The sequence below is a fragment of the Aspergillus eucalypticola genome (genome assembly GCF_003184535.1).
Source record: "Aspergillus eucalypticola CBS 122712 chromosome Unknown BO83scaffold_23, whole genome shotgun sequence".
Lineage (NCBI taxonomy): Eukaryota > Fungi > Ascomycota > Eurotiomycetes > Eurotiales > Aspergillaceae > Aspergillus > Aspergillus eucalypticola.
Window position 1 is genome coordinate 81,129 of NW_020290297.1, and position 26,824 is coordinate 107,952.

The following is a 26,824-nucleotide window of genomic DNA, read 5'->3' on the forward strand; positions in this document are numbered from 1 at the left end:
GAAGCCCGACTATGAGAGGCCCAGACCAATAGAGGGTGGGGAATGTGAGCTCGCTTGGGGGAGTTCGGCTAGCCACGCCGCCGGTTGGATAGATGGCTTTAGCTGGGGATCCCTGGCTTGGCGGGTTGGGTCGTCGGTAATTAGTATAGCCAGCATCTTTCGATCTATCTATGTCACGAATGTAAATGCCGGTTAAGAATAACCGGTTGATGCATGTTTCACTGCAGAAGGCCGAATATTTTACGTGATGGATTACGAATTTGACCAACCCAGCACGACATGGGGTAAGGGTGGTTGTGATGACGACCAAGGCATGGGCAAGATGTCGGTGTCAACTTCCGACGGACTGCAAGGGGAAGCCAAGACGGGGATAGCCTACTATGGGGGACTATTAGTAGTGTTTGGTAATAGTTGCTACCTGGGTTGCCGCTCAGCATGTTTAGGGAGTGGGATGGACCGGAGATTCGGACTCAAGCTGTATTATGCTGGCCAAGTTCTTCTTCCATTGTCTGGTCTTGGTGGGCAGGTCAGGTCCAGGTGATTCATCGCTTACATTCTTGACCTCCGACGCCAACCATTCCGCTGACTGAGGTGATTATTTGGGGACACCACATTCTAACGACATCATATGTGCAACCGTTTCAAGTAGACAGGAAGTATAGGCGTGGTCTGGTCACACTGGTGTTCCATGACTTTCAATCACTATACAGCTAACTACCAATGATGGCCTGAGGAGTCAGCACACCCACCCGGACGATCCCTGTCTGGAGATATGCGGGGTATTTTCCGGTGTGGTAGAACATGCTGTACTGCCTGCGTAAGGATGCAGGGTGTAAGCCTTGTTGCACGAAGGACCTCATAAGACGACAGTGAGAGAAGACACTTCGTTTGAATTGCTATCTGCCTTCTGTATCTTGGATTGATCAACCCGGTCAGCAACTTCAAGCAATGGGTTGCTGCATGATGAGTGAGGTGATCGTCAAGTAAAAGACTTGGCTGTTTCGGGAGATGAAATGTACTTCTCACAAACCAATGCTCGTTCGTAGATTTCGGTATCGTGTCAGATCATCCATGCGATCTAAGAAGTACTAAGATCAGCCTACCAATCAGGAAGTGCTACATAGTTCATTCCCCCTGGGGCCCGGTAACCTAGCTAGTAGCTCCCTACCGCTAGTTTCTCTTTGTGCAGCTACCCCACAATCATCAAAAGTTCGGACTAGGATGGGGTGATGTTGTCAGTCAACCAGGAGTCATGACCCCTATACGAGAACAAGCAATGTATTGACCATGCTTCGATGAGCTGAGTCAGTCTGATTGGGAAAGAGAGTCGATCACTCGGCCGGAACTTGGACATGTGGCCTGCTTTCATCAATTTCTCCGTGGAAGAGGAGAAAACTGTCAGGGATTGAGTTCTCCTGATCTCTGGGTCAAGGAGAGGAAGGTCGTGGATGACGAATGATGGAAAGAGGAGAAGGGGGGAGGAAGCAGGAGTGACAGGACTAGCGCTCTCCGCAGGATCACGGGATCCCGCCCGGAGCAAATGAAGGGCGGGCGTGTAGTAATTGTTAGGTAAGGAATATTGCATCAGGGGTGCGTGCAGGTCTGGGGTAGATGGCGACATACTTTTGAGAACGAAACTATATCTGTTCATTACTATAGGGGATGATTGTCTTGGGGGTTCATGGGAAATGAAGATGACACGCAACGAATTACTCTTACGAGAATGGCTGTGTCTCTCATCCCACCTACTAGTCTATGGAGTACTATACTGAATTATGGATAACTCACTAGTGCCAGTAGGGAGGAAAGTCCCGATGGTCGGAGGAGTGCGGACTCGGCCTCGAGAAGATCCCGCCCCGTCGGGCAGGTCACGGGGCCACCAGCGGCGGTTTTCCATTATGTCATAGAATGCAGGCGGTGATCCCGATCCAGCAAGACTCGGCCATGGCGCCAGCAAATCCGCCATCGAATCATCACTTTTGTCGACTAATGGAAATCTGTCTGGTAATCTAATTCTTCTCTTCGAGATATTGCAAATACCATCTCTCACCGGTAAGATGACAAATAGAGAGAGGGTGTATTGACTTCGTAGTATGTAAGACACCATCTCTCAGAATGCATCTTCTCACCACAACCTCTGCATTCTGCCAACTTCCGACCGATTGATTGATAACCTTACCGTGGTATCCCGGGTATCGCCCCCGAACGTGGATTAAAATAGTACGTAGTTCGGCCGTGTGAGAAAAAGCAACCAATCCGCAGCGGAAGGCGATCGATCAACGGTCAAAGGATTCAAGGATGGATGGGGAGGACCACTCACAATGCAGCAAAGTGGAAGTAGTACCAAGTAAGAATGGAGCAGCCGAATGGTACCTCTTTTTGTCTTCGCGGCTTCCGAACAACCGGATTCGCCGCTGGGAGGGATTGAAGGGCCCCATGTGGTCAGTTGGTTACAGAGTAAAAAAAAGTAGTTAGTCCGAGTCACCGGCGGGATCCATGGGCTTCTCTGTCTTCTCTGCGCTGAGCTTCCCTTTCCGCCTCCACTCCGCGGGCAAAATAACCGTGTAAAAAAAATTACCAAGAGACAGACACAGAGAGGGCCAGTGTCACCGTTGTTTGTTGGCTGCTGGCTGGTTGGCAAACCCGTGTCTGTTCGCCTTACTTAATGGAAATTTGACGTCGACTTGCAGTCTCTTGCCGCTTTCTTCTCTCTTTTTCTTTATTTTCTTCCTATTCTCTCATTTTGCATTCCCCTTCTAAAACTACTTTGTACTGTTTGATTACTCACCTTATTTTTTACCTTTCTCCCCGTGCTTGGTATTTTTATCACCGACATCAACTTCCTTGATTCCTTTACCTTCCCCTCCCCCCTCCCCCTCCATTAATTGATCTGCACAAAAAAGAAGCAGCCCTGTTGAACCAACATTGCATAGCTCACTGCACGGTCCACTGGCTGCCCCTCTGCCTAAGCGAATCATTACCCTGTCCGCTGGCTTGGATCTCTTGGAGTCAAATAGCGTGTGCCCGCCTCGCGGCGCGGCCTCGTTCCATCCGCCGCGGATTCTGTGACTAACAGCAACAACCTTCACACTTTGGCTCCGAATATACGCTTAATTACGTCTCCAGCGCCCCTCTTTGGCATCTTCTAGCGTCCTTTGCAGCCAGGGGTGTCTTGGGTGGAATCTGGGGAAAGAAGAAAAAAAAAAGCTTTTCCGTTTTTTCCCTTCTTTTCCTCTTTTCTCCCACCGTCCTTTTGCCTGTGTGTGCGTGTGTGTGCCTCTCCTGATATTCTCGTCACCTCACCACCCTTTTCACTGGGACCGGCCCTACTTTCCTATATAGAGCCTCCCCCAAACCATACGCCCTCCCCCCCTCTTCATCATGTCGGCCGCCACCACCGTCCCGCTGTCTCTGCACAAGACACCACAGCCTAGGTACTCTCCCGCTGTCTCGGGAAACACCTCGCCTACTGAAGGCTCTCGCAACGCCTCCCCTCAACCCTCTACTTGCTCCTCCCAGAACTCCCGGTCCAGCAGTCGCCGTCGGGAGTCGTTCGGTTCCATCAAGGAAGACGTGGATGGTATGTATATCAATCGAATGCGCAAGGATGGTGTCATGGCAGATCACTAACACGTCATAGGCATTGCCCAGTCCTTCGTCGATACCCACATCGAACAGTCCCCTCAAGAGTCCACCAAGCGCAGCCCTATTGAGATGCAGCCCGACTTTTGCTGCCCATGCGGTGGTTTTCTAGGCTGGAAGCAGATCCGGCTGGGTGGCAAGAGTCTGAGTCGGAGCTACAGCGATCTCCGCAGCCTGGGAAACTTGCATGCTCGCGGCTGGGCCTGGGATACGCCCGATGTCGCTCCGCCTAGCAAGCCGGCGCCAGTGGAGGAGCAGAACCTGCAGGTGCCGGAAGTGAAAGAAGTGGAAGTGGAGCAGAAGCCGCCTGCAGGCACCTCCGCTTTGGAACGGCTACCCCCGGAGGTTCTTGACCATCTTATCTCCATGCTGGCATTGGACGTGCCCCCTAATGGATATACTCCCCGTAATGTGGATTTGATCTCGTGTTTGCTTACCTCAAAGACATTGCACGCCGCCACCCTCAGTGTGTTGTACAGGAACATGACATTCCCCCACTCTATTATCTTCTCCAAGGCTCTCAATCATATCTCTCGCTATCCTGCACTGGGCACGCTGGTTCGCCGCCTTGACTTTTCGCATTTCACGTCGGTTGGATTGGGTCGCACCAAGCAGATGAACGCTGAAATTCAGAATCTTACCGCCAAGACGCTTCTGCAGTGCCTGGAACTGCTGCCCAACCTCAAGGAATGCTTGTTGCAGGAACATGTCGAGGGCGATATTAGCTTGGATGTGCTTCGGAAGCTGTTCACCGGTCTTCCGAACCTGTCCGCCGTGGATTTCTGCGGCTGCTCTTCCCAATCCTTCTCCACTCTCTTCTTAGAGGCCTTGATTTCCGGTCCTGGTGTCCCCTTGACCCTGCCGAACTTGCGACGGATTTCTCTGCATGAATGTAGCAGTCTCCCCGCGGCTGCTTTCGAGATCCTTCTGCCGCGCCTGGTCAACCTCACTCACCTCGATGTCACCCACACGCAGATCACCGAGGACGCATTGTTCTCTATCCCCGAGACCGCGAAGATCACTCATCTCAGCATCTCCCGATGCTCTCGCCTGCGGGGCTCTCGAGTTGTCGAGTTTCTGTCGACCCACCCAGCCGTCTGCGACTCGCTGGTGTTTTTGAATCTGCTGACGGACCCCACCCGATCCCGGCTCCTGGAGGAGGAGGATGTGCAGGCACTTCTCCCTCGGTTGCCTTCTACCCTTCGTTCGCTCAACCTCGGAGGGGCCAAGGTGACCTCCGCCCATACTCAGGCCTTGTTGCCCTTGACGAAGCATTTGGAGGAGCTGGGTCTGAGCTCGTGCGAGCTCAACGGCCAGGATCTCAACACATTCTTTGTGCCACCCAAGCCGGTTGATGGAGAGCCGACCACTCCCTGGGTTCCATCCACGCTGTGCTACCTGGATCTGAACAAGGCCAATCAGCTGACGATCGGCACCATTTTCAACCCCAACGCGTGCGTTATTCTCTCGCCGCAGAGCTACCCGCTGCAGGTCATCGAGTTCAGCGACAAGCTCATCGCACCTCTGCGCGAGCGGGCGCGCAACACCCGCACCTCGCCGGACTGGACGGTACGCGAGCTGGGCCGTCGGGGATGGTATGTGCGGGACCCGGCCTCTATGCCGGAGATTATGCTCGACGACGGAGCGCGCTCCTGGAAAATGGGCGCCCGTTGGTGGGGCATGCGGAAGATTCCGGTGGCCGTGGGCGACGTAGGCGGGCTCTACGGGCACTACATGTTCAAGAAATGAGCAAGTCTTTGATTTATACCCTTGCTATCTTTTTATCATCATTATGTATGGCGCATCATTGGCCGGCGTTTTGATTTGGGCCACTGCAACGGAACGCGCCAAAAGTGTGGTTCTGACGACATTGTTTTGTTCTGCATAGCGGGAGCGAGTTTCAGCGTTGGGAGAGCTTGACGGTTGGCTTGGCTTGCTGCTGCGCTTATGATACCTTGCTGTTGGTCGGGTTACGGTTTGTTACTTAGGAAATTGATAGTTATGTTATAGAATCTCATCTTAGTATGCAGCTTCCTGTAGATGTTAAAGTTGGGCGTAGGGAATAACCCAGCAAAGTAGTCAACAGCAAAAAAAGGACCAGTAATTTTGATTTAAAGCACGAATTCTCGACCGATTTATATGCCTACACTAAGTAAGCGTCGCAACCAACCTCTCCCCAAGCCCCCGAATACTCTCCTCAAACTCCCACGTACTCCCCGCCTTCCAATCCGCCCTATTCCCAGGAACCGCCTCTCCCCCAACAAACCCAATATACAGGACATCATCACTCACATGCCCATTATTCCCACTAATTCCATCACCGGGGAAACACAACTTCGCCAACGCAATCGACGCCTCCCCAGTCCAGCTCCCGCCAGCCGTATCTCCCCAGATGCCATAGAACTAAACCCTCGTCAGCAACTTATTTCCTTTCCCCCCTTCTCCAAAGGAGAAAAAACAACCCCCTCTTCCCGGCGGGCGGGGGGGGGGGTATATACTTACAAGTTGATCCCCACAAACAACAACCATAACACTCAGCGGCCACATCCCATCGCGCTGGGGATCGTAATCTGTATTCCCGAAGACAACATACGGGTGGATATTAGCGTCTATATCAGGAATGCCGTATTGGGAGGAAACAATGTCTTTGAAGCTCGTTTGGTCTTGGATGGATTCGTCGTAGCCACAGTTACCCCCGTGCGAATTCGCCCCGTCGCAGTCTATGTCCATGTTGTCGTATCGACCGCCTAGCGTGGGGCTGTGGAGGAATATCGATCGGTTGGAGAGGTCGCTGCAGTAGGTGAATGTGCTGTCCGTGGGGTTTTGGCCGTCGTGGAAGCCTGTTGCGAGGGGGTGGGTGCAAGGTTTGGACTATTTGGTATCTCTCTTTAGCGGAGGGGGTGGTGTAGGGGGGTATAGGAGGGGAGAGGGGATTTGATTGGGGCAGACCTTGTGCTTGTTGTAGAGGGCGGAGAGGTTGGGAGGGATGGAGTAGGCGGTTGTTAGGAGGGGGGCGGTGGTGGATAGGAGGAGGAGGAGGGGGTGGTGAGGAGGTGCATTGTGGTGGTGATGGTGGTTATTGGGTTTGGTGGTGTTGGTTCTGGTCGTGGAGGTGAAGATAATAATTAGATAGGTGGGTAGCTAGGTGCGGTATCTTGTTATGTGGGGTTGGTGTTGTTGTTTAGAGCCCTAATTGATGCCATCATTAGGTGTATATGACTCGAAGCGAAAGTCAATCTTTGTGAATATTACAATTTACTAATTGGGTGTTTGATATGGGGATACGGTGGTTACAATGCAAATGGGTTGAGATCAGCTACTGTGTTATGAGTTTCTATATTCGGCAGCGACGACTATAGCTATTCTATCTAGGTGCTTATAGGAGAAAGGTACTATGATATCCAAGATCGCTGCTATATCTATGGCAGGAAAAGTATCTCCGGTCATAGAACGCAGGGTCTCACAGAGTAACCCCGAGAATTGGCTCAAGTGGTTCAATTGGTGGGATTGCGGAGTTGACATCCGATGAGGAGAAGCGAATGGTGTAACTCTAACCACTATATATAGTATTGACTGTTAAAGAACATAGTATGTTTATATTGAAATCCAGCCAAAAGCAATGGATTCAGCATGATACGTACTAGGAGAATTAGGTACAGATATTTGCAGCAGAGACGAGCATGCATTTAAATGTCTTCCCATTAATGAGGAGACCTCTACAACAGTCACAGTGGCAACAACTCATCTCCTGTAGGCGGAGAGAAGACCCGCGTTATCAGCATAATCGTGATACCAATCCAGGCACCTGCATGTCTGGGGCATCACCCTATGATTGGATGGCTCGTGTTGAGGTGGAGGGTGGGGCAGATAGCAGTGGGGCAGTCTGGCCATGAGTGAGAATGACTCATGCTCCATGGCCCCACGAGTGATTACTTGGCGGGTGCAGTTTAGCTGTCTTCCTGCTGTGATCATTCTGTATCATCTCGACTCACAGAGACTCATGATAGACCATGCTGCACTCATCGTGGTGAGTTCTGACGATGATCTGAGTCTATTACAGCAGCATATAGACATAAAAGAGACAGTTCTACGTAGTAAAGTAAAGCGTTTATAATACCAATTGAATGGATTCAGTTGTACTTCTGCAACGTTTAATCTGCCATCAACACGATACCACTGCACTACATGCCACTTTCCTCCGGTCCGTAAGCACCAGCCCCATTCCGACTAGCTTAGCGCCAGAGCACGAGGAAGACACTCCCCATCGCCGACATGGTCCGCATTCTGAGGCGCCTGGAAAGATGAAAATGGAAGAATCTTTCCAGGCTTGCGGGCCGACATCATCTGAGTCGCTCGCTCGTGTTCATAGTGTCTTTTCATCCCCACTTGGATACAGCTAACCCAGATGTTTCCTAGACAATGATCTCCTCCTTCAACGGTGTTGGAATGAAGAAGAAGGCTCAGAATGACGAGGGTACATAGATGGATTACTGCGCTGGTTGTTTTGTCAAGATGTACATACTACAGAACACTTCATTCTATCATCATTTCAGAGTATACTACAATTGATTCTTCGAAAGATGAATAAAACCCACCCAGCTAAGACACGCCCCAAACGTACCCGCCCCACCCGCCGCACTAAGCCCAAAGCGCAACCCGCCTCCTCAATCCGCAGCGGCCTTATAAACCGGGCCTCACCCCGACCAACTTCATCTTCTCCCTCCTCTTCTCATCCTCCATCGCCTCGGCGAAAGCGTCTTCTTCTTCCCTCTCTTCGCACCGGCTCTCCCGGGTCCAAGGACCCGGCCTCAAGTATAGAAGAATGGTTGTCACTGCAGTTACCAACATGCACGCCGTCCGCCAGACCTTCGCGTTTATCTGCGCAAAGCCAGACCTCTCCGCCGCCGCCGTATAATAGTTCCCATTTCTACCAGGATCTCCCCCAATACCCTGACTCATTTTACCTCCATCTTGAATACTATAATAATCCTACTTTCGACCTCTCGTCAGCGGCCTTTCCTCCCGTTGACCCTACTTCCCTGTTCTATGACGACTCTCCGCCGGATACTTCCCTCACTGCCGGGTCCAATTCAAATTCAACTATAAACACAGCCTTGTCCAGTCTGAGTGATAGTAGCTATCAAGATCAGATCATTGGCTATCAGGATCCGACAACTACTCAACATACTTCTTGCGCGACGATACTTCACCCCCATCCTCATTCTCTTGTGCCTGTCACTGCTGAACCCGATCTCGACCCGATTGATTTCTTGCTTAGTTCTCCGGAGCTGAGCGAGGAGTTGAACCTGTTGGCTTCGCCTGGTGTGAATTCTCTTTCTGGTAGGATGCCTTTTTCTTATCATATGAATTAGAATTTGACTGACAAGATGAAGAACCTGAAATAGATTTCCCACCCATGCCATCCGTCAGCTCCACTACATCCTCTCGAGCAGCCGCTCCTCCCAAAGAAGCCCCGAACCGAGTCAAGAAGCGGGAGCTGAACACCCTTGCTGCGCGACGGTATCGTCAGCGCCGCGTGGATCGGATGAACCAGTTGGAGGAGGAGCTTGAGGCGATTAAGCGCGAGCGGGACGAGTTGAAGATGCGGGTTTCCAAGTTGGAGGGGGAGACGGAAGCGTTGCGGAGTATGGTGAGGAGTCAGAAGTAATAAACGACATATACCAGTTTCTATCCCTGCTTTCTCTCTTCTATAATCATATCGTAGTCTGATTTCGTAACCCATCCCCCAAACTACTATGTACCGAACAAACAAAATGACGAAATCAAATCCACTCATCCACCAATGTCTCCTGTGATCCTCTCCTTCCCTTCTCACCATCTCTACCACCATCTATACTCCTGCTACTTCCACCCCTACTCCCCCCATAAACCAACCCCCACCCCACCCACCTCACCCCACCAACCTTAACAAGCCTAACCCCAAACCTCCCCGTCTCCTCCCTCTTCCACCCCACCTCGGCCGCCCGTTCCGCAACGCCCCTCCCCCCATTCGCACCCCCAAGCACCAACATCCTCGCATCCAAATAATCAAACTTTGGCAATGCCCTCCACACACCAGTCCGACCCATCTCGATCCCGACCCCAAGTAGCACAACCACATTAACCACAAACACCGCCACAATATACACCCTGGACCCAAGCCGGAACGCATCAACAGTAACTGTCGCGGTCGTGGGGTGAGAGAAATTCCCCACCATGAGCTGGGCAGACCCATATGCAACGAGAATATCGTCAATCAGGGAGATGTAGGTGTTTTGGATGGCGGTTAGGGTTGTTGTTACATTATTGGTGGAGTTTGAGCTGCTGCTGCTGCTGCTGGTGAAGTTCGAGGAAATGGTGGCAGTGGTGTTGGTGTTCGTGGCGTGATCCGCAATGGACGTGTTGAATGCGTCGCCCAGTGTGGAGCGGTAGAAGGAGGTGAGGTCGTTGGAGATGAGTTCTAACTGGCGCATGGCGACGTGGATGGTTTTGTTGGTGGGGTCGATGTCGATGTGCGTTTCTTCTTCAGAGGTGTATAAGGTAGAGGAGGTGGTGTTGAGTGGCACCACGTCCACGACTTTCTCCTGGATAGCTACGTTCACGAGGAACCATCTCGGTACGAAGCTGATCAGGCATTGACTTGCGTTCAACGACGCGTAGTAACTCCCCGCTGCGGCGGCGACGTACCTCTCCTTTGTGTATGCCGTGGGTTGGCTGGCTACGCCGAGGGCTACGATCGTGTCGGTTGACCATCCTGTGTAGGTGGAGTATTCGCCTGTGGAGGCGTTGCTGTCAGGTAGGGGGCCTTCGGCGACGTATAGAGCTGTGTCGTAGGTATCTCCTAGGAGGAAGAGGGTCGAGGAGTTGTGTATGCAGGAGACGTGGGCGAGGTAGCCGCGTTCGTGGTACGTGTAGTTGGCTGCGTAGGGGAAGGATGTAGTGACATTGCCATCGGTGAGGCCGACAGGGCTGCCGACGCCGTAGGAGCGGCCGGAGTAGGTGTAGCCGGTAGAGTCGAGTTTGGCGTGGGAGCGGGATTTCAGGGAGCCGGTGAGTGGGGAGGCGGTGGAAGCGGAGGAGACGAGGGAAGTGAGGAGACCAACGCCGACGGAGTAGGTGAAGTAGCCGAGGGATGTGCGGAGGGAGGGACCGGTGGTGTCAATCTGGGAGGGGTATTCTTTGATCAAGGAGCGGTTGGCGTAGGAGGGGATGAGGATGGTCGTGTTGGCGGTGGTAGTGGTGGAGGTCGGTGTGAGAGAGCCGGTCCAGAGGGCGGAGAGGACGGCGGAGAGGTTGGCAAGGAGGAGGGTGAGGATGATTTGGGGCAGAGGGAGGGAGAAGTTGGTGGTTGGGGTGGAGAGAGCGGACCAGAGGGCAAGGTCGTTGAGGGTCGTGTGGTGGGTGGAGTGTTTGAAGAGGATGCGAGTGGCGTGGTTTATAAGGCGGCAGATGCTGAATATTTGGATGGCGCCGAGGAGAGTAGCTATGATCTGAAGTGCTGTTTGCACGGTCGTCCGGTAGTGGTTGATAAAGGTGTAGAGGTTGCCTGTAAGGGTCCAGTGCTGGGAGTCACTGAGCAGGAGGGTGATGCTGAGGCCAGTGGGAAGGATAAGAAGGAGGTAGATGAGGTGGGAAGTCCAAGGGACCGCCCGGATGTTAGCTTTGGACATTGGAACTCACTCAATGGGAGGCAGCTAGGTAGGATAGAAAGAAGGGTATAAATATCTCTGGATTCTTTCTCCGGATAGTGCTCGGATCACGGCCAGGATGGATGGCGGTTAGGGCAGGCATCGCATTGGAGCGATAATACCCTAAGGCTGAGGTGCGTTGGGGTGTTTCAGCTGGAGAGACGTGGCCGGGAGACAATGCCAGATTAGCCGCCGGCCCTCGTAGATGATCCATTAGTCTATTATGTGCTGTCTATCCAATCTAATCTTTTCGCGCCTAGAATAAACACCCCGGCATCGCATTCGGCTCGAACCCATTGCCCAACCAGAGATGGTTGCCGTCCGTCTCGGTCCAACCGACTTCATTCCCCGCCAAAGAGCCAATGACCGCCACGTCCGCCGGGGGAAACGTATACATTGACACATCAGGATTCTCCCCGACCGGGGCAGATGCCCAGTTACTGCTCAGTCAGCGCAGTCCAATAACAGAGGGTAAAACATACTCTAACCACGGGAACGCATCCATCAAGACCTGGTTTGTGTCCACCACGGGATCGGATGCTTGCACGGCTTGCTTGGCCACTCTCATTAGGTCCAAACTCAACGCCTTGCCTGATGTATACCCCGTATGCTCTATCTCATCTAGACACTTTATCGCCTTTTCAACGACCGTGAAGGTCTGCCTGGCTCGGTCCGGATCTGTTCCTAAGTTAAGCACATCATACAAGAGAGTCAACGTTGCAGATACAAGAAACGAGGCCAAAGCCCCATCATAGCGGATCTCTGGAAAGCGACGGAAATAGACGTCATGAGCCAGGTGAATCAAATTCCGGGCTGCAGAAGTCGATGAATGGATACAGGCTTGAAGCTCGGTGCAGCCAGTGGCAGATTGGGCTTCTTGTACTGAGGTGAAGAAGGTTGTGAGCACCAGTGCCGGGCGGGAGAGGAGCATCCGGACGACGTAGTAGCAGAATCCAAGGCTCACGCGTTGAATCTCCTGCCACGGCTCACCAATTGGGACCGTGTCATCGAAGAAGTGCAGGTAACTGGGTAGTGTTGGTGTGACAGCTTGGAGGGCTTGGTCGCATTCAATGCTGATTTGGTTGAGCTTGTCCAGATCTGTGGGGGTTTTTATGCTGGCCGGCGAATATATCTCAATAGAGATGCGATCCGCCAGCTTGGAAATCTCGCCCATGGCTCGGATGAACGCACATTCTTGCATAGGCGCGCAAGTATCGTCATAAAGATTCTGCGGCAGGTCTTCGGGGTATGCTGTGTCGATTTGTCGGTCAGAAAGGCTCGACGGACGACCCATATACAGCGAAGAGATGCGTTCGCAGAAGAATGTCGTCCAGAAGGTCAAACGCAGCCGATGCACGTTGGGATCGCGACCATCGGTGACCTGGGCCCGGTGCAGACCTAGTACGAGACATATGCGGGTGGCATGACCCAGGTAGAGATAAGCATCATTTTGTCGCATCAGTTGCAAAGCGTACATTGACTTGTATTGGGTTAGCGAGCTTCCTTGGCAGATGTTGGTGACGTACCTTCAACAGCATCAAGTGTACACCCCGGATGCTCGGTTCTTGTAGAAAGATGGGCCCCTCAGATACTCGACTGGAGAAGTAATCGGCCCAGGCCTCGACACTGCTTTCAGATTGCTTGCCCCTCAGATTGGCGATCCGAGCGCCAATAGCCAGCACCATAAATAGGATATCCTGATTTTTGACACTGTGGTCTCGAACAGGAGTTTCCCACATTTGGTTCCAAGCATCGACAATCTCAGACATGATTAATATGGGTATTTGCGGGTGCATGATGCGGAAATAGGCCTCAATGAACTGGTCACCCAACTCCCTTGGGAGGAACATCTGAGACGGAAAATGAGTCCGCCGCGGATCCGAGTCCCCTGGCCGGGCAAACATGAAACGCTCCAAACCAAATCGATGGATGGCATCTGGAATGGAGCAACTACGACGAGCAAGCAGCGGCTCACTACATGAGCCCTGCTTAATGCGTTGGTAGACCCGATGAATGAAGCAGAAGCTGGAGGAGGGTCCTACGTGGGTTAACAGAGTCCGTCTAATATAGGGGTATGAGAATTACCATAGAACTGGAATGCCCCTGTCTCTGGGTTCTGTACGCCAATGCCAGCGCGGAGCTCATGATGTCGCTTATACTGCGCCGGGCCATCGCTTAGACTGGTGTGGGACCAGTCACTTGAAGTAGTCGGCGACTCGGTGGTTGGGAGAGGGAGTAATGTAGCTGGTGGTCGCGGGGCTTCCTTGGTGCGACGGTTCTTTCTCTGGCGGATACTTCCTGTCCGGTAGAGACACCGTTCTGGATGGCGCGCGCAGGCATTGCACGGCTGCTGGCCATTGCACTTGATCTTGCGGGCCCGGCAGTGTTCACAGGCCCGTGGGACCCGCTCTCGGGGAGGCGGTGTCATTCCCGCTGGCGGAGGTGCGGACGGGGTGTCGGTCGGGCTGGGTTGGGCAGAGACGAAGTCGGCCAAGCGAAGAATGTCATTGGGCCGGGCCGACATCAATAGCAGTGAGTTGGAGAAGAATGGAACAGAGGTAGATAGTTGAATGTTGGAGAACATGGATCGGTTGGAGAGAAGCTAAAACTACTGAACGGACCCATTTCGGGACCGGCACTGGTTAGCGAGTCCCGGTGTCGAATCACATCGCAGTAAGCCAGCCTTAGAAAACCATAGCATCCTGGATTATTAATGGCACCGATTAATAATACAATGCTTAGCTGTCATCCATTCAGTGTAAGATCGGAGATAACAAGGACATAACTAGTCTGGCAAAGAAGCTGTGACGTTATAATCAGCAGTCATGTAACATTTATTAAACCCCTCTCTGTCCCCCGCTTGTCTTCGTCTGTAAATCTCCCCTGCTTCTTCACAACACACCATAACTCCGTATCTCATCTCATCATGCAGAAAGCCCTCGTGATCACTGCACCCGGCAGTCGCGACGTGGTGGAACGTCCAATCCCTACTGTGCCCGACGACTGCCTTCTTGTCAAAACAGCTAGTGTTGCTCTGAATCCTACCGACTGGAAGAGCGCCGATCGGAAACCTCCAGGACAAGTCATTGGAAATGATTACTCCGGTGTCGTCGAAGAGGTCGGCAAGGGCGTCAAGAAAGCCTTTCGCAAGGGCGACCGTGTTTGCGGTTGGGTCCAAGGATGCAATTCCAACAACCCGGAGAGTGGCGCCTTTGCCGAATACTGTATCCCGAAGGCCGATCTTCAGATCGCCATCCCCGACCGTCTCAGCTTTGAAGAAGCTTCAACCCTCGGCTTGGGGACAATCACGGTGGGCCAGGGCCTGTATCAGAGTCTGAAGCTCGCACCACCAGACGCCCCACTAGCACAGCCTGAGCTGATTCTCATCTACGGTGGCTCCACAGCCACCGGTACCCTGGCCATTCAGTATGCCAAGTTGTCGGGGTACACTGTGTTGACGACATGTTCCGCGCAGAACTTTGATCTTGTAAAGAGTCTGGGTGCAGATGCAGTGTTCGACTATAAAGATGCGAATGCAGTCCAGGCCATCAAGGATTACGCACAGGACAATCTGAAGCTGGTATTCGACACTGTTGCTGTTGAGTCTAGCGCTAAGTTCTGTGGCGAAGTAATTTCTAGCAAGGGCGGCGATTATTCTGCCTTGCTGAAGGTGAACGTTCCCCGTGATGACGTCCGCAGTCTTTTCACTATAGGATACACTGCTTTTGGTGAGGATTTTGATTATGGTGGTGGCATCATTCCTGCCAAGCCGGAGGATCGAGATTTTGCGGGACAATTCATGAGCAAGGCAGCCACTTTCCTTGCGGAGGGAAAGGTCAAGCCTCATCCTGTCAAGCTGGGGCCACGGGGGCTTCAGGGAGTATTGGAGGGTCTGCAAGATATGAAGGAGGGGAAGGTCAGTGGAAAGAAGCTGGTGTACAACGTGGCCGACACACCATGAATGAATGGGTCGGGGTGTTACTGGGGAGACTGTGGTCAGATGTGGAGGAATTCTGGTACCTGAACCGCAAAGGAGCTATCTAACAACATCGGGTGGTTTTGACAGGATGGAACATCATGAAATGACATTTATTGTTGATCCTTACATTATTTGTAGACCATCGGAGTTCGATGCGAATAGCATGATAGATGACGAAGAGAAAGAAGAGGTGGTGAGGGGCTGGCATAGAAAGAAGGCAGTCAAGTGATGCCCCTGTGACCATCATGAGTTACTTGAGAGAAAGTACTCGCGTAGAGCAAGCCAGATACTACCATCTATGAGCAGGTAGCTGTGGTTAATTTTATGTTAATTGCTATTTCTGACTAAGTGCGGCACGAGTCACATTATCGGGGCATCCTGGGGAGGATATTCAGTGGACGATCTGATCGTCTTAACTCAGAATAGTATTTTATAGACAGTTGTCTGGGTTGAAGATGAATCTCGATACAATTATAGTTCTTATGCCAGCAATAATACACTGTTTGGATGACTGCCAGTGAATGGATACATGTCTTGGTGACTCAAGAACACAAGGCTGTCTGCCACAAATTTTAGGTGTGAATCTGCTGAATGTGCAGGAGAACAGAATGACATAACCCGATATCGCGATTTTAGTAATTTATGAGGCTGAATCGTGTGATGCTTCGTCTGCCGCATCACAGCACTGCCACAGTGCGAGGTTATTCCTTTCAACGAAAGGTACAATACCAGGACCACTTTCTTAGACGTGGGTGCTATATCAACCCTAATCGCATAGTCCACACTCCTTCTCTCCTCCTCAAGAAGGGAAAAAAAGGCGTACAGCGGCAGAATTTGTAGTTCCTCGACAACAACGAGAAAGTTCTGCGCCATCTCGTGATTGGGCTTTGGAACCCGCAAAATCATGCGCTCAAAGTAGTTGTCCAAATCATTGGGGAACTCCTCACCAATATTTCGGAGGGTGGCCACCTGCTCACTCCTCTCCGCTTCCCTGACGATGTCGTCGGTGACAAGGTAAACCCAGAGCCAAACCCCAGCGGCTCGAGCGGACATCAGCTCGATGGTTTCATGGCAACTAGTTTGATGCGGCCAGCCTCTGCCAATTCGAACTAGAGGCTAGACCTGAGTTGATATACTTCTTCATGTCTTTCTTTGTGAAGTGGGCGATATCGCAGGGCTGCAATGCCTTAGTAGGAAGTTCTCGTATGGACGACCAGGCCTGCTTGACACGCATATCTTGACATGCCCGCAGTTAGAAAGAGTTTCGGGAAGTTTAATTATATCATTCTCCTCTTCGGCATAATCGTCCAGGCCGTCGATGAAGAAAACAAAACTTGATTTCCAGCGCACTATGTCATTATCACGATGAAATGTGTACACTTGAGCCTATAGAAGATACACAGTAGCTCTCACGAGATCATATGCGCTTGGTAAATCCGCAATAGGCAGTACGCACCGCATCTGCTTTCTGAACTGGACATACACGTCTCCGGGCGAAGCAAGGAAATAGAGTTTCTGCTATATGTATCTTCATCTTTTAGGAATACGTCTTCAGGCGAAGCAAGGGAATACGGCTTCTGCTATATGTATCTTCATCTTTTGGGAATACATCTTCAGGTAAAGCAAGGAAATACGGCTTCTGCTGTATGTGTCTTTGTCTTTTAGGAGTACGTCTTCAGGCGAAGCAAGGAAATACGGCTTCTGCTATATGTATCTTCATCTTTTGGGAATACGTCTTCAGGCGAAGCAAGGGAATACGGCTTCTGCTGTTTGTATCTCTCTCTCTTTCGGAAATACGTCTTACTTGTTTCGGACAACCGTCGTGGATGATGTGATGTGTATTATGAGTTGATTCTTCAAACATGGCTCAAGTAATGTCTATATATAGGACTTCAATCCTTCTCTATTTTGATTTCAGAATAATGAGATCAATCTCATTCATTCACTCTATTGAGCATTCCATTTAGTAGAATTTCTAATCAGAACCTACATCGGGTCCGGAAGATCTATATATCCAATCCTTCCAACCGACACTACCTTCGCTCAGGAACACAAGATCCAACACAATGGCTGAGACGAACCACACAACCCAGAAGCCCCTTCGCTTCTACCCCCCGGGTATCGAACGTTTCCATCATGGTTCATACTTCTGGGGTCTACCGGAGAGCTCTGGCGTGGAGACTCACAGCCCCGACCCTGGCAATTATCCTGTGCACGAGATACTGCCCGATAACTCGCTGGAGTCCTGGAAGGCTTCTCTGGACACAGCCCTCAAAGCCCTCGATAAAGTCTACGGCCAGCTTGAGAATCATGTCCCTGCTGGCAAGGATACATATGTTGTGGATGTCCACCTCTCTCCAGAGCTACAGGAATGGCGCGAAGAGCAGCATCGAGCGGGCCGTAAGCTGCGCAACAAAGGGACCGGGTTAGCACCGATCTCCGATAGCGTGCGCGACATGTTGAATGTTGGAGACTGGCCACCAAGCCTGCTCACCTGCGCTGCGTTTTACGGGTCCTGGTTTGCCGACATGTTGATCGGTGGATACGATCCCGAAACCCTCTACTCCAACTACTATACGGATACGTACTTCTTTATTGAACATGGGTATTCTAAGGTCTTCCCGGGGTTTGAAAGAGGCTTACAGGATGAACTTGATAACCCCAGGGCCCGTAACACTTTTGGGGGCGACATCCGTAGAAAGGTTGCTGAGCTGGGGATGGTATATACGCGGCGTAAAGTCGAGCTGGAGGAAAGGCATGTGAAAAACCTCATGAACAAGACTGCGAGATTACCGCGAGATGAATTTCTGGCAGTGATACTCCATGAAAGCTCAATTATTGGGATGGCATCAGAGAGCATTGCCCGGGGATACGATCCAACCACGGTTGCTTTCCACTTCATGCTGTCTTCTCCCGGGGAAGACATGGTGGACGTGGGCAGTGATATACCGAACTCGGAGCTTTTCAACAGTATCCTAAATGCTGCCGATATTACCGACAGTGGGGTTGCTACGGAAGAGGCGCTTACGAACGTCTTCACCGCATTTGCTCATTGCATGGCTCCGATGTTTACGGAACAATGGGACTACCCGGGTTCTCGGATGTGTGCGACCCTCCTGACCTGGCATATCCAAAATGATAGACACCATTACCTGCGCCGGGCTATCCTGGGATATCCTAAGGTGCGACAGCGGGAGGTTGACCAGCGCGAGGCATGTATTGAGGGAGCATTCGATGAGCGTCTACACACCACTGGGTTTAGCAGGCCGCTGAAGAACGCATGCAATGGACATCTGGTCTGCGATCAGGTCCAGCAAGCGTTTGATAGAAACCATGGGGAACCGATGTTGAAGGAAATCTGGTACTGCTTTATCCAAGCACCGCTTGAATACGTCAAAAATGGAGTGATTGACGAAAGCTATGAAGAAACTCTCGCTGAGAGATCCCGCATTGCTATGGCACGTGCAGCCTCCTACGGTCTAAATGATGACATGGCTTGGCTGTTGTGTCATGCCAACCAGCATGCGTTGCAGGTAGAACGTCTTACCGAGGCAGCAATGTTTGGCAGCCTTCTAGACGACGGCGGATTAGCAGGGAAATTGGACCGCGTGCAGTACTAAACAGGCTGAGCTGTTGAGACCTCTTCCTCTCTCAGGCTGTGAATAAATTTCCGCCAGGATCGTTTACATGCATGTGGGGCTGTTCGCAGGTGATATAATTAGAAGTCTACATTTGGAGAGGTTCATATGAATAGCTAATATCTTGAGATTCCTTGCATGATATCTACATTCTTTAGGTACTTTCTTAGGGTCTCCACTGCTTGAAGCTCGATCCCGAGCCTAATCCTTACGGCCTGCGTGTATTGGAGCAAGGAAAACACAAACCACATATAATTAGGATACTATGCGAATATTTCGTGAATAATGGTAGAATTATTTTGGAGAACGTTTCCGGATCTTCAAAGGGCCTGGCTGCTATGTTGGCGTCTTTGGCGAGGATTGGCTAGAAACCTCAGTCAAGGACCTCCAGGAAATCAAAAGGATCCACGCCTTTGCGACTGGTCAATTTGTATTGGCGAATCGAATTTCTTATGAATTTGATTTTCGAGGCCCGAGGTAAGTACGCTGATCCCAGCTGTTATTCCCAGGACGGTTCCTTTTCCCACTTTTTAAAAGAACGGTATTTATTATCATATCGACGTTTCAAATCCAGCTGTAATACTAGCTCCCAGGAATTCAAGGCTGACAACAAAGGCAGTATGACTGTCTTAACAGCGTGTTCGTCGTCTCTAGTTGCACTGCATCAAGCATGCCAGGCCCTATACTCTGGGGAATGCTCCAGTGCCATCATTGCTGGAAGCAACTTGAGTCCATCACCAACCATGACAGGGACTCTGTCAGATAACAATGTGCTGTCGCCAGGTGGTATCTGCCGAACTTTTGATCAAGACGCAAATGGATATCAGAGTATGTTTCCAAACCCCCATGGTTAAGGGTTGGCCTGGGTCTAGTGTTCTAAAACATCAACAGGCTACTTGGCCAATCAAGAGCGTGGTTTGAGGAGGGCAAGATCGGTCCTTTCAACCCGACCACGATATCTGAAGCCTCTGACGCCTTGGATGCTATCCGATATATGCAGACCGGCAGCCATATGGGAAAGGTTCTCGTAAGGATGCCCTCGGATCCTAGTGCACTAACCGCCTGCTCTACCACTAAGATAATTTCATTTTCTCCCGATATGTCGTATCTCCTTGTCGGTGGTCTTGGAGGAATAGGACGTGCTCTTTGGATGGATGGCTGAGAGCGGCGCTCGCCACATAATCTATCTATCTCCATCTGCCGGTAACTCTGCGGAACATCAAACCTTTATCAGTGAACTCGAAATCCTGGGTTGCAATATCATCTGTGTCCAAGGCGATGTTGGGAATTTGAACGATGTCCGTTCGGCTGTTTCGGTCTGCCCACGACCCTTATCAGGGGTGATGCAACTATCGATGACTCTTGGAGTAAGTTTCGAAGGTTGCTACTCCTACTTGAGATTCCACACTGATAACTCGTTTCAAAGCATCACTCATTTCACCAAATGACTTATAGTGACTGGAGGTCGGTCCTAAGAACGAAAATAGACGGGACTTGGCAACACGCTACTCAGGACACAAGGTTGGACTTCTTTGTTCTTTTCAGTTCGATCAGTGGCCTTAGGGGCAATATCGGCCAGGCTAATTATGCTGCAGCCAGCAGCTTCTTAGACGGCTTCAACTTATACAGACAGCAGCTTGGCTTACCGTCCACTGTCATCGATCTGGGAGTAGTCGAGGACGTGGGCTTGGTTAGCCGTGATCCTAAACTTCTTCGAGCTTTCCAGTCATCTTCAATGTATCTCTTGCAGGAAAGCGAGATCGTTGATGGCCTTCAGCTAGCTATATCCGGGGCTAAGTCAACGACTTCAAGTGGCGCCACAACTGCTGCAACCCGGGTTATTCTAGGACACGCTCTCTCCGCAAATGCTGGGCGTTCTCACTTCCAGAACTGGGTTCACGGTGATGCCCGATATTCCAAATATCTGAAGTATGATCAGGAAGCACTCTGCGATAGCCTGGAGGCGGAAGCATCTAGTCAGCTCGAAAGCCTCGTGTCCCGTGCGAAGCAAATCGAGGCATTCTTGGATAATGAGGAGAACGTGACGCTGATTAGGAAACGAATCATTAGCGCTCTAGCCCTCCTTATTCCTGGTAGCCAGAACATGGATGAGGTTGAAACCTCTGGAAAGGCTGTCGAATCAATGATGGCCATTGAAGTAAGGACATGGCTGCGCCGAAACATCAATATTGAATTCAGCGTCATCGATATCTAAGGCCGGTACCATTGGTAATCTGGTCAATCTTGTGATTGAGCGTATTAAGCTCGCATCAGCCCAGTGCAAAGCACACGAAAATCTGGTATAGGGCTTTGTTCTATTATCGTGATTCGTATGAAAAACACATACTTCGGCTCGTGCAGGTAGCGGGCCTGCTGCCATCCAAAATGTAAAACCCAATGCTTCAGCTCACTGTATCTGTTAGCATATGCTAAACTGATGCGTAGATCTAACTTACTTTTCACCTGCAATTTTCTCTTCGAATCCCGTATTTGCTTTCGACGGGCTCTCCACTGTATATTATTAGCATATGCAGAATATATGCTGACTGAAATGACATACAGGCCCCAAGATGGCTTGTCGGATAAGCCGGCGTAGCTGTGATAATTTAGCATAGCTTTAAACATACAGAGTAGCTCCATACAGCATAGGCGTGGAAAATGGTTTACTTCATCTTTCGTTCACCAGTCATAACAATGCAGAAAAGTGTGCGCCACTTCAACAGATGTCATGATGAAGAGACTTCGGTTCTCCTCCTTATGGATAGGCCTCTGCACAACAGTTGGGCAGGAAACTGTAGTATAAATCTGTGTTCGAACTGCGGCCATACCATATAAAGCAGGAATGACTGTTTCTCCATCAGTCCATGCAAAGTATGCGCTCTTAGAAGACTTACCGTCATTAACAAGTTCCTCGTTTCTTATAGGAGAGAGTAATAAGTGCTAGATACTTAATAATGCATAGGCCGAAAAAATACAGTCTGTTTTCCGGCATCGATACATCATTATATAGATGAATTAAATGTATAAATAAACAAATCTGGCAAGGCCTCGGAGTATGCTGGGTTTGGCGCATTTGAGTTGAACGGTAAGCCTTCTACAGGACTTTCCCATGCCTTTTTTTTTCCGAGATGTTTTCCAGTAATCTGCGGGTCAGCTAGAGCATAGCCTCATGGGAGGCATCTTCTGAGAGGATCTGACGTTCTTTATCGGCGATTGTTTAACTATCGAAAGTGACATGGTTGTATGTTGCCTTTTCGAGTATTTTTCCAAACAAGACGACTTCCTAGGCCTCCTGCATGCAGATTCTACATTCCTCCGATGTACTCATTCTTCGTAGCGCATACTGCCAAACCGAGATATAGCTGCAGCAAGATGACATAAAAGAGTATTATTGAATACCATATATAAAATTGTCTGGTAGTAGACACAGACTATACGTCTCCTTCGACCACTGAAGCGATAGAATTGCAAGGACACCTAACCAGAAAAGAAATACCTCTAGTTTACTGATCATCAGAACAAGATAGATTGTGAGTGGATGGCGAAAGAGGAATATGAGAGACTAAAGAAAGGACGTATTTGTAAGAAGAAAGATCAAGAAACGGGGAATGGTGATGAGCTGAGGAAGGCAGGTTTTTAATGTCCTAATTGAAGCCTTTTGCCATGGTGAATATGGGATTCACCCCCTAGGAACTGGAGATGATGAAGTGAAATAAAACTAGAGACATGCCATGCAATATATTAGTGAACGGCTGTAGCATGCGAGCTCTAAAGAATCGTAGCTCGCCATATGAGTTCGTGTAGCACCCATGCAAAATATTAAGTGTTCTAGTATAATGGGGCCGAAGTCGAAGTTGTACTCATACTGGTCCTATCTCCTCTCTCCTCTCATACTCATATATCGAGTTACCGCAGGCTTTACGAAATTCGGGAGGCCCTAGATATTAAGTCAAAGAAGCACGGTACCTGCTTTTGGTATACTACAAGTTGATAGGCTTCCTCAGTCCTCCGCACGAGTTTATCTGATAAGAAGCCCAGAGCCTGTCACCAGTAAACGTATACGATAGGTGTTGAGTTGAGATTAGTTATTTGAGATTAATTATTTCTAGTAGTTCCATATTTTCATTGATCATCCATTAATGTATCTCCAATGCCTGAGATCTATTACTTGAGTATTTTTCATCATCAATAGTCTAAAGAGACCAAAGAACAAGCTTGAACAAAAACATCTTATCCAGCAACAGGCCTCCTCCTATCCCTCCGCATAGCAACCCATTCCTGCGACCCTGTGCTACCATACTTCGTGAAATCCAACCCCACCACCTGCAAATCCCGCCACCCATGCTTCCAATAGAGCGGATATCCATCCTTTGTAGCCTCCAAATATACTCGAGCATTTTTCGCATCAGCACGCTCAATACCCCATTTCAACAATGCCGTTCCAACACCCTTGCCTTGAGCTTCCGGTAAAGTAGCTAGGAATTCCAACACTGCTGTAGTCAGTACATGGATACAGCCAATCTTTCAAGTACCGCAATGAGAAATATAAGAGCGGGTATCAAGCATACTGATATCGCCCTCCTCTAAATGTGCCCGTTGCAAATCAGCCAAGAGGTCCTTGAATGCTTGATAAGCCTCCATATTGAGACCTTCTGGATACGCTTTCCCATCGTCATGAGCCGCTAGTGCATCTAAGCTCTCAGAGGACAATTCGACAACGCTCGGTTCGTGATCCTTCGGAAACGACCATCGAGAGTACCCGATAACTTTTCCTGAATCGTCGTCAACGGCTACCACAACATGCACTTGCGGCGCTCTGAGCTTGTCAAGACAACGGGCTGTTTTCAGTGGCAAAGTTCCGGAAACGTCGACGTTTGGGAACAGTGTGGACCATGATGCCTGGTGGTTGAAGCTAAGTACGTTGATGTTGGCAAGGTGGGGAGCATCTTGCTCGGTGGCATAGCGGATTGTGAACGGCATTTTCAGAGTGATATTATTTGATTTGGATAAGTTTTGTATGGATGATTCTTGGCTCGGTGGGTTACGAGGCTAGTTATACAACTAGGGGGTTATTTGCTTGTATTGGGGGAGTGGAGCATAGGAGGATTGCCGACGTGAGTCAATGTGAGTGCGGGGGAGTCTTTTTGCCTAATAATGACTCAATGAGACATTTCCGTCGGGTGAGCCGGGGAGAAGCGCAGAGGCGGAGGCTAAAGTTAATGATTCGAAGTCGGGGACCAAGTAGGGCATGGCTGGTGGGGCAGAGTTCTCAGGTCCCGACACATTATTTGTTGACAACGCCGAACTTTGCCTGTTTTCGATTGTTGGTTGTTGTAGGTAGACCCAATGTAAGACGGTATCGAAAGATTGTGATTGAGCTCAAAATCAAAGAACATGATCAACTATCCATTCTATCATATTGCTGACCGACTTAAATTGCTTATCGCGACCATAACATTTCTCGTGATGGAAATCCAGTACTTGTTCCAGCTGAAATACATCGACTTCTCCACTGAACGCTGTTTCCTTTGTATTATAGGGACCTGTGAATTTCTTCCTAACATGCGTGGTATATTTTATCTATGTTAGGAAGCACCCAAGCTTAGCCCCCAAAAGTTGCATTTTCTTTCTAGAGACTCACTCCACTACACCGTATGTTGAATACGATGAAGGAAATAAAGTACAATGGCCGCATCCATATCGATACCACCAGTCAGAAGTCAGGTACCAACCCACAGCCAAATCTCTAGCAGTAGTCGCTGCAGTCCTTGCCGCCATCCTTGCAGCCGCCACCGCAGTATGTGATGAAAGAGATGTCGCCATTATCGCCACCGTTGCAGTGGAAGAGGGATTCACGAATATGGGCATCGTCGGTGGGCTGGTGGGCAGCATCGAGGGCGCCATTGACCTGGGCCCCGTACTTGCCTATCAAGAGGACCTTATTAGGGACGCGACGGCTGGATGGGGGAGGCAAATTCACTTACCAATGTTTAAGAGGTTCCATCCACAATAGTTAAGCCCAGTCTTGCAGTTCCCTTGCGGCGGCAAATGGAGCCAGTGCAGCAAGGAGAGCGAGAGGGAGAAGGGCGGTCTTGACCATGATAACGATGATGTATGAGTTTGAAGAGAATTGGGTCTTGTAGAATTATAATCAAAGCTAGAGCGAGATAATGTTCGATGAAGAATGGGATGAAGTCTCAGGATAGGGAGGGATTCGTCCTCGTTCTTATACCCCAAAGCTCTTTGACTTCAATTTCATCAAGCCGTATGCTTCCATATTGATGAAGTAACTGAAAAAGAAGTAACTGAAAAAGAAGGGCCAATAGATACATTGTAGCACGCCTATTTGGACGCCTGACACTCTTACTAAGCGCCTATTAGATGTGTCTGGACAGGGGAACATTGTTACCCCATCAGACCATCATGCAGGGTCCATTCGAAATACGAGGATAATTTCTTTTTGTAGTGTAACCTAGTAAGACATTAAGTGTATTCAAACGCACATTGGAGAGAAGTTCTCATATTTGATGGTTCAACACTATATGGGCAGATGGCTCAAGTGATTTAGTATACAACCATTCCCTTCCAGATTTATCATGTTCGAAAACATCATTCATTTGAAATCTCAAGCTGGTGACCATGACCGTGCTACCACTCAGCAGTCACTACAGCCTCAATGCACCAGAGTCAGGCACCTGTCTAGTCCCTGCCGTCAGCAATTCCAGCCCTATAAGCGTAGTAGCATTGACAAATGCCCAAAGAGCCAATGAAAGTGGTGTTTATGTGCTACCATCTGCAACTGCGAGCACCCCTATGCAGGGTTCATCCTTATCATAATCAGGCCCCCCATCGTTGCTTATTATGTTACAATTTGCAGGAACTGGTCTTGACAGCCCAGCTGAGAGGGACAATACAATTACCAACAGACTGTTAGCCAAGGTTTGCAAGGAAATAGGGGAAACTCCGCGAGTGGCTATCGCCGGCCCGAACCCATCTGTAAGGCAACCTGTTACGACAGGCCGTTGCAGCAAGACGCTCAATGGGCCAATAGCACTTGTACCATCAGACCCGACTATGATGATGAACTGCCATCGGGCAAATACAATTCCCAAGCTAGCATTAAATCATCGTTTCGTAGAGAGTGCATGTTTGGTGTCCCCAGCTTACTGACCCCTTTCGGGCGGAGTTCATAGTTGCCTCAGGCAGTAATACATGTCGGTTTCAGGCTCCACCCAAGAGCTAATGGCCCTAGGGGGGAAAGGAGGGCTTATTAACGTCCACTGAGCTTTATTGTAGAAGTCAATACACTGCCGTTTTCACTTCAACTATTCATCAGTTTGAAGATTCACCATTACATACCAGTCAACGCATCGTAGGACCATAGGCTGGTTTCCCTTCCCCCGGTCTTCACAGAGACTTCAAAGTGGTGAACGAGATAGTATTCAAGGTAACAAGGAATTACTGCTTTCAAGTGAAGAGCACCTTCTGAAGAACGAAGAACTATATAAGTGGCCTTCCAGCCCCATCTTCCTTATCTATGCGCGCTCTCTTCATTGATAGTATTTATCTTGACATTGACTTCTTAGCCTACATGGGATGACTAGAGCCCTATATAAACAGGACAACCTACTGAACCAATGGGATATGTCTACAAGTCAACGCAGACTTCCAATGGTATTGCAAGCTTAGATATACCCAGCCCTTAGAGAATAACTTTCTCTCTACTTCTGCTCCAGTCACAAGAAGGATTAATATAGATATAACGGGCTTGATCGTTAACTTCGATGATACAAATAAACGAGCCAGACAACAACTACACACCTCACCATCCTGGGGTCTCATAGAAACATTTGTTGACACAGCAAGCCTATATAGAG

General features: G+C 49.9%; 12 protein-coding genes across 12 annotated transcripts; 5 read left to right on the forward strand and 7 right to left on the reverse strand.

The window, feature by feature from the left end:
- Positions 1 to 1,130: 1,130 nt before the first annotated feature.
- BO83DRAFT_410256 (uncharacterized protein) lies at positions 1,131 to 2,882 on the reverse strand (the record flags this gene model as incomplete). Its single annotated transcript, XM_025534202.1, has 8 exons — positions 1,131 to 1,259; positions 1,336 to 1,653; positions 1,707 to 1,753; positions 1,785 to 2,009; positions 2,321 to 2,414; positions 2,486 to 2,543; positions 2,591 to 2,649; positions 2,801 to 2,882. 8 exons carry the CDS (start codon positions 2,880 to 2,882, stop codon positions 1,240 to 1,242), a joined length of 903 nt encoding a protein of 300 aa, XP_025385200.1. The 3' UTR covers positions 1,131 to 1,239.
- A 499-nt stretch (positions 2,883 to 3,381) lies between these two features.
- On the forward strand, positions 3,382 to 5,391 carry BO83DRAFT_401213 (Leucine Rich Repeat domain protein; the record flags this gene model as incomplete). Its single annotated transcript, XM_025533447.1, has 2 exons — positions 3,382 to 3,580; positions 3,641 to 5,391. The coding sequence occupies 2 exons, from the start codon at positions 3,382 to 3,384 to the stop codon at positions 5,389 to 5,391; spliced, it is 1,950 nt and encodes a 649-aa protein (XP_025385201.1).
- A 399-nt stretch (positions 5,392 to 5,790) lies between these two features.
- On the reverse strand, positions 5,791 to 6,678 carry BO83DRAFT_319358 (glycoside hydrolase family 75 protein; the record flags this gene model as incomplete). Its single annotated transcript, XM_025527777.1, has 3 exons — positions 5,791 to 6,045; positions 6,145 to 6,513; positions 6,592 to 6,678. Coding segments are annotated over 3 exons (711 nt in total), but the record flags the coding sequence as incomplete, so codon positions are not given.
- A 1,544-nt stretch (positions 6,679 to 8,222) lies between these two features.
- On the forward strand, positions 8,223 to 9,560 carry BO83DRAFT_439638 (uncharacterized protein; the record flags this gene model as incomplete). Its single annotated transcript, XM_025536192.1, has 2 exons — positions 8,223 to 8,982; positions 9,036 to 9,560. 2 exons carry the CDS (start codon positions 8,223 to 8,225, stop codon positions 9,308 to 9,310), a joined length of 1,035 nt encoding a protein of 344 aa, XP_025385203.1. The 3' UTR covers positions 9,311 to 9,560.
- On the reverse strand, positions 9,426 to 11,312 carry BO83DRAFT_451282 (uncharacterized protein; the record flags this gene model as incomplete). Its single annotated transcript, XM_025536831.1, has 1 exon — positions 9,426 to 11,312. The coding sequence occupies one exon, from the start codon at positions 11,310 to 11,312 to the stop codon at positions 9,426 to 9,428; it is 1,887 nt and encodes a 628-aa protein (XP_025385204.1).
- Positions 11,313 to 11,485: 173 nt separating this feature from the next.
- Positions 11,486 to 13,884, reverse strand: BO83DRAFT_366362 (Zn(II)2Cys6 transcription factor). The gene is made up of 4 exons (XM_025529705.1): positions 13,416 to 13,884; positions 12,857 to 13,368; positions 11,813 to 12,810; positions 11,486 to 11,770 (listed from the first exon to the last, which is right to left on the reverse strand). Exons 1-4 carry the CDS (start codon positions 13,852 to 13,854, stop codon positions 11,587 to 11,589), a joined length of 2,133 nt encoding a protein of 710 aa, XP_025385205.1. The 5' UTR covers positions 13,855 to 13,884; the 3' UTR covers positions 11,486 to 11,586.
- Positions 13,885 to 14,123: 239 nt separating this feature from the next.
- Positions 14,124 to 15,535, forward strand: BO83DRAFT_380723 (zinc-binding alcohol dehydrogenase family protein). The gene has a single exon (XM_025531827.1). The coding sequence runs from the start codon at positions 14,257 to 14,259 to the stop codon at positions 15,289 to 15,291; it is 1,035 nt and encodes a 344-aa protein (XP_025385206.1). The 5' UTR covers positions 14,124 to 14,256; the 3' UTR covers positions 15,292 to 15,535.
- Positions 15,536 to 16,051: 516 nt separating this feature from the next.
- BO83DRAFT_429720 (uncharacterized protein) lies at positions 16,052 to 16,362 on the reverse strand (the record flags this gene model as incomplete). The annotated part of the gene is made up of 2 exons (XM_025535486.1): positions 16,052 to 16,064; positions 16,133 to 16,362. 2 exons carry the CDS (start codon positions 16,360 to 16,362, stop codon positions 16,052 to 16,054), a joined length of 243 nt encoding a protein of 80 aa, XP_025385207.1.
- Positions 16,363 to 17,630: 1,268 nt separating this feature from the next.
- On the forward strand, positions 17,631 to 18,917 carry BO83DRAFT_275622 (uncharacterized protein; the record flags this gene model as incomplete). The annotated part of the gene is made up of 1 exon (XM_025527073.1): positions 17,631 to 18,917. A coding segment is annotated over one exon (1,287 nt), but the record flags the coding sequence as incomplete, so codon positions are not given.
- A 361-nt stretch (positions 18,918 to 19,278) lies between these two features.
- Positions 19,279 to 19,801, forward strand: BO83DRAFT_319306 (beta-ketoacyl synthase; the record flags this gene model as incomplete). Its single annotated transcript, XM_025527771.1, has 2 exons — positions 19,279 to 19,424; positions 19,567 to 19,801. Coding segments are annotated over 2 exons (381 nt in total), but the record flags the coding sequence as incomplete, so codon positions are not given.
- A 3,376-nt stretch (positions 19,802 to 23,177) lies between these two features.
- Positions 23,178 to 23,927, reverse strand: BO83DRAFT_419354 (GNAT family N-acetyltransferase; the record flags this gene model as incomplete). The annotated part of the gene is made up of 2 exons (XM_025534879.1): positions 23,178 to 23,440; positions 23,516 to 23,927. The coding sequence occupies 2 exons, from the start codon at positions 23,925 to 23,927 to the stop codon at positions 23,178 to 23,180; spliced, it is 675 nt and encodes a 224-aa protein (XP_025385210.1).
- A 633-nt stretch (positions 23,928 to 24,560) lies between these two features.
- BO83DRAFT_451288 (uncharacterized protein) lies at positions 24,561 to 25,047 on the reverse strand. The gene is made up of 2 exons (XM_025536832.1): positions 24,932 to 25,047; positions 24,561 to 24,872 (listed from the first exon to the last, which is right to left on the reverse strand). Exon 2 carries the CDS (start codon positions 24,849 to 24,851, stop codon positions 24,585 to 24,587), a length of 267 nt encoding a protein of 88 aa, XP_025385211.1. The 5' UTR covers positions 24,852 to 24,872; positions 24,932 to 25,047; the 3' UTR covers positions 24,561 to 24,584.
- Positions 25,048 to 26,824: the final 1,777 nt, after the last annotated feature.

What these genes read in the sequence shown, in the direction of transcription:
- BO83DRAFT_366362 (XM_025529705.1), bottom strand. Translation starts at nt 13,854, where the DNA reads ATGTCGGCCCGGCCCAATGACATTCTTCGCTTGGCCGACTTCGTCTCT. An exon ending in AGGGGCATTCCAGTTCTATG is followed by an intron (nt 13,369 to 13,415) that starts GTAATTCTCATA and finishes TAACCCACGTAG; the next exon opens with GACCCTCCTCCAGCTTCTGC. An exon ending in TACACTTGATGCTGTTGAAG is followed by an intron (nt 12,811 to 12,856) that starts GTACGTCACCAA and finishes ACCCAATACAAG; the next exon opens with TCAATGTACGCTTTGCAACT.
- BO83DRAFT_380723 (XM_025531827.1), top strand. Translation starts at nt 14,257, where the DNA reads ATGCAGAAAGCCCTCGTGATCACTGCACCCGGCAGTCGCGACGTGGTG.
- BO83DRAFT_451288 (XM_025536832.1), bottom strand. Translation starts at nt 24,851, where the DNA reads ATGGCGCCCTCGATGCTGCCCACCAGCCCACCGACGATGCCCATATTC.